The 5,000-nt window shown below is 43.1% G+C and overlaps 1 protein-coding gene across 1 annotated transcript in view; it reads right to left on the reverse strand.

The window, feature by feature from the left end:
• Nucleotides 1-5,000, reverse strand: part of LOC137636145 (nucleolar protein 58-like) — a 9,543-nt gene that overhangs the window by 4,148 nt on the left and 395 nt on the right. The window contains exons 2-3 of the mRNA XM_068368553.1: nt 4,955-5,000; nt 3,551-4,062 (exon numbers count right to left, since the gene is read on the reverse strand). The exon at nt 4,955-5,000 is cut by the window's right edge and continues 56 nt beyond it. Coding sequence (XP_068224654.1) covers nt 3,551-4,062; nt 4,955-5,000 — 558 coding nt within the window. The remainder of the gene's footprint in view (nt 1-3,550; nt 4,063-4,954) is intronic.

The raw sequence follows: 5,000 nt of genomic DNA on the forward strand, positions 1-5,000 counted from the left end.
AATTAAGCCAAGCTTCTCTAGACCAGGCAATTAAGCCAAGCCTTTAATCCAAGCAGCATGAAGCCAGACAATTAAGCCAAGCTTCTCTAGACCAGGCAATTAAGCCAAGCCTTTAATCCAAGCAACATGAAGCCAGACAATTAAGCCAAGCTTCTCTAGACCAGGCAATTAAGCCAAGCCTTTAATCCAAGCAGCATGAAGCCAGACAATTAAGCTAAGCTTCTCTAGACCAGACAATTAAGCCAAGTCTTAAACCAAAAAGCATGAAGCCAGACAATTAAGCCAAGCTTCTCTAGACCAGGCAATTAAGCCAAGTCTTTAATCCAAGCAGCATGAAGCTAGACAATTAAGCCAAGCTTCTCTAGACCAGGCAATTAAGCCAAGCCTTTAATCCAAGCAGCATGAAGCCAGACAATTAAGCCAAGCTTCTCTAGACCAGGCAATTAAGCCAAGTCTTTTATCCAAGCAGCATGAAGCTAGACAATTAAGCCAAGCTTCTCTAGACCAGGCAATTAAGCCAAGCCTTTAATTCAAGCAGCATGAAGCTAGACAATTAAGCCAAGCTTCTCTAGACCAGGCAATTAAGCCAAGCCTTTAATCCAAAAAGCATGAAGCCAGACAATTAAGCCAAGCTGAAGCCAGACAATTAAGCCAAGCTTCTCTAGACCAGGCAATTAAGCCAAGCCTTTAATCCAAGCAGCATGAAGCCAGACAATTAAGCCAAGCTTCTCTAGACCAGGCAATTAAGCCAAGCCTTTAATCCAAGCAGCATGAAGCCAGACAATTAAGCCAAGCTTCTCTAGACCAGACAATTAAGCCAAGTCTTAAACCAAAATGCATGAAGCCAGACAATTAAGCCAAGCTTCTCTAGACCAGGCAATTAAGCCAAGTCTTTAATCCAAGCAGCATGAAGCTAGACAATTAAGCCAAGCTTCTCTAGACCAGGCAATTAAGCCAAGTCTTTTATCCAAGCAGCATGAAGCCAGACAATTAAGCCAAGCTTCTCTAGACCAGGCAATTAAACCAGTCTTTAATCCAAAAAGCATGAAGCCAGACAATTAAGCCAAGCTTCTCTAGACCAGGCAATTAAGCCAAGTCTTAAACCAAAAAGCATGAAGCCTGACAATTAAGCCAAGCTTCTCTAGACCAGGCAATTAAGCCAAGTCTTTAATCCAAGCAGCATGACGCTAGACAATTAAGCCAAGCTTCTCTAGACCAGGCAATTAAGCCAAGCCTTTAATCCAAAAAGCATGAAGCCAGACAATTAAGCCAAGCTTCTCTAAACCAGGCAATTAAGCCAAGTCTTTAATCCAAACAATTAAGCCAAGCTTCTCTAGACCAGGCAATTAAGCCAGGCCTTTAATTCAAGCAGCATGAAGCTAGACAATTAAGCCAAGCTTCTCTAGACCAGGCAATTAAGCCAAGTCTTTAATCCAAAAAGCATGAAGCCAGACAATTAAGCCAAGCTTCTCTAGACCAGGCAATTAAGCCAAGCCTTTAATCCAAGCAGCATGAAGCCAGACAATTAAGCCAAGCTTCTCTAGACCAGGCAATTAAGCCAAGCCTTTAATCCAAGCAACATGAAGCCAGACAATTAAGCCAAGCTTCTCTAGACCAGGCAATTAAGCCAAGCCTTTAATCCAAGCAGCATGAAGCCAGACAATTAAGCCAAGCTTCTCTAGACCAGACAATTAAGCCAAGTCTTAAACCAAAAAGCATGAAGCCAGACAATTAAGCCAAGCTTCTCTAGACCAGGCAATTAAGCCAAGTCTTTAATCCAAGCAGCATGAAGCTAGACAATTAAGCCAAGCTTCTCTAGACCAGGCAATTAAGCCAAGCCTTTAATCCAAGCAGCATGAAGCCAGACAATTAAGCCAAGCTTCTCTAGACCAGGCAATTAAGCCAAGTCTTTTATCCAAGCAGCATGAAGCTAGACAATTAAGCCAAGCTTCTCTAGACCAGGCAATTAAGCCAAGCCTTTAATTCAAGCAGCATGAAGCTAGACAATTAAGCCAAGCTTCTCTAGACCAGGCAATTAAACCAAGTCTTTAATCCAAAAAGCATGAAGCCAGACAATTAAGCCAAGCTTCTCTAGACCAGGCAATTAAGTAAAGCCTTTAATCCAAGCAGCATGAAGCTAGACAATTAAGTCAAGCTTCTCTAGACCAGGCAATTAAGCCATGTCTTTAATCCAAAAAGCATGAAGCCAGACAATTAAGCCAAGCTTCTCTAGACCAGGCAATTAAGCCAAGTCTTTAACCCAAAAAACCATGAAGCCAGACAATTAAGCCAAGCTTCTCTAGACCAGGCAATTAAGCCAAGCCTTTAATCCAAGCAGCATGAAGCTAGACAATTAAGCCAAGCTTCTCTAGACCAGGCAATTAAGCCAAGTCTTTAATCCAAAAAGCATGAAGCTAGACAATTAAGCCAAGCTTCTCTAGACCAGGCAATTAAGCCAAGTCTTTAATCCAAGCAGCATGAAGCCAGACAATTAAGCCAAGCTTCTTTAGACCAGGCAATTAAGCCAAGCCTTTAATCCAAGCTTCTTTAGACCAGGCAATTAAGCCAAGCCTTTAATCCAAGCAGCATGAAGCCAGACAATTAAGCCAAGCTTCTTTAGACCAGGCAATTAAGCCAAGCCTTTAATCCAAGCAGCATGAAGCCAGACAATTAAGTCAAGCCTCTCCAGGGCAGGCAATTAAGCCTAGCATCCTCAGGACCATAACTGTCTCTGCTCCCAATCCTCCATCAGCAGCCATTGGATGAGCACCTCACTAGAGATGCAGCTTCCTTCCCCAGCTGAACTATCCTGGGCCAACCTATAAGGACAAGACTGCATACTAGAAGAATCCCAGCTTCATCCCTCTGCAGAGCCGGTCTTCTAGATTATTCCCCCAGAACCACCCGAAGGTTGGTATCCGAAAGAGTAGATCTAGATATCCGACCATTTGTACACTTGACAAGGTCCTGTACACCCCATCAAGGTACATAGCATACTAGAATCAGCTAGGTTTCTTCCTTCTGCAGAGCCATCCTTTTCAGTTAGTCCAAGCACTATTCAAGCTGAGGTGTTTAGCCACAAATCCATTGAGGTGGGCTGTTATTCCAAACATCTTACTCAGCTAAAGATCCTCCTCAGGTCTCCTTTCCTCACAAAACGCAACTGGATCTCATTCTCCTCATAAGACTGAATTTTATTTCCATTCCAAATAGTGAACTTAAAACTGGCTTTTCACAAAAAAATTTTTTTTTTTACTTAATTTTCCATTTTGTATTATTTTTTTTAGATTTTCCACCATTTTATATTTTTTTCTATTTCTTTTTTCATTTTTATTTTTTTTTTTAGTTTTGTGATTTTTCATATTTTTTTTGTTTTGTTTTTGTTTTTTTATTTTTATTTTCTTTAATTTTTGGGAAGACATCTAAAAGGGACTTCTGTCCATGTCCTCTTCACCGGACAACACACTGTAGTAATTATGAACAGGCACGTTATCCTCCAGGATGTCCTCAGAACCAAATCTCTCCTCTTCCTCTGAGAGCTCTTCATTACTGCTCTCCGCTCCTTTGAGCGATTTCTATTTCTTCTTTCTGCCTTTGAGAGCTCTCTTTTCCTCCTTTCTCTCCTTGAGAGCTTTTTATTATTCTTCGCTTTCTTGTTATTCATCTCCTCCTTAGACACTTCATCATTACTGCTCTCTTCCTTAGACACTTCACCATTACTGCTCTCTTCCTTAGACACTTCACTATTACTGCTTTCTTCCTTAGGCACTTCGCCATTACTGATCTCTTCCTTTGAGAGCTTTCTTTTTCTCCTCTTTTTCTTTGGGAGTTTTTTATCACTTCTCACTGCCTTTGAATCGTCTTCAGACCGATGTTCTTCAAGAGTAAGAACTTTTTCTTCTTCCTCCTTCTCTTCCTCTACATCCTTCTCTTCTCCTCTCTGAGGAAGACCGGGCTCAGTTAGCTGTTCTTCCACTGGGAGATCGATTTCATCTTCCAGTTCATCCTCGACCTCTTGTTCAGCAGGGAGATCGATCCCATCTTCCAGTTCATCCTCGACCTCTTGTTCAGCAGGGAGATCGATCTCTTCTTCAGTTCATCCTCGGCCTCTTGTTCAGCAGGGAGATCGATCTCTTCCAGTTCATCCTCGACCTCTTCTTCAGCAGGAAGATCGATCTCATCTTCCAGTTCATCCTGGAAAGCTCCTTCAGCTGGAAGAAATTCACCATCTTCCAGCTCTTCTGGGAACACTCCCTCAGCTGGAAGAAATTCACCATCTTCCAGCTCTTCTGGGAACACTCCTCAGCTGGAAGAAATTCATCATCTTCCAGCTCTTCTGGGAACACTCCCTCAGCTGGAAGAAATTCACCATCTTCCAGCTCTTTGGGGAACACTCTCTTCTTCCCTCAGCTGGAAGAAATTCACTATCTTCCAGCTCTTCTGGGAACACTCCCTCAGCTGGAAGAAATTCATCATCTTCCAGCTCTTCTGGGAACACTCCCTCAGCTGGAAGAAATTCATCATCTTCCAGCTCTTCGGGGAACACTCCCTCAGCTGGAAGAAATTCATCATCTTCCAGCTCTTCGGGGAACACTCCCTCAGCTGGAAGAAATTCATCATCTTCCAGCTCTTCGGGGAACACTCCCTCAGCTGGAAGAAATTCACCATCTTCCAGCTCTTCGGGGAACACTCCCTCAGCTGGAAGAAATTCACCATCTTCCAGGTCTTCGGGGAACACTCCCTCAGCTGGAAGAAAATCACCATCTTCCAGCTCTTCGGGGGAACACTCCCTCAGCTGGAAGAAATTCATCATCTTCCAGCTCTTCTGGGAACACTCCCTCAGCTGGAAGAAATTCATCATCTTCCAGCTCTTCGGGGAACACTCCCTCAGCTGGAAGAAATTCATCATCTTCCAGCTCTTCCTGGAACACTCCTTCAGCTGGAAGATATTCACCATCTTCCTGGGTAATTTCTCCGATTTCCTCGAGAAGATTCTGCAA

The sequence above is a fragment of the Palaemon carinicauda genome, unplaced genomic scaffold (assembly GCF_036898095.1).
Source record: "Palaemon carinicauda isolate YSFRI2023 unplaced genomic scaffold, ASM3689809v2 scaffold24, whole genome shotgun sequence".
Lineage (NCBI taxonomy): Eukaryota > Metazoa > Arthropoda > Malacostraca > Decapoda > Palaemonidae > Palaemon > Palaemon carinicauda.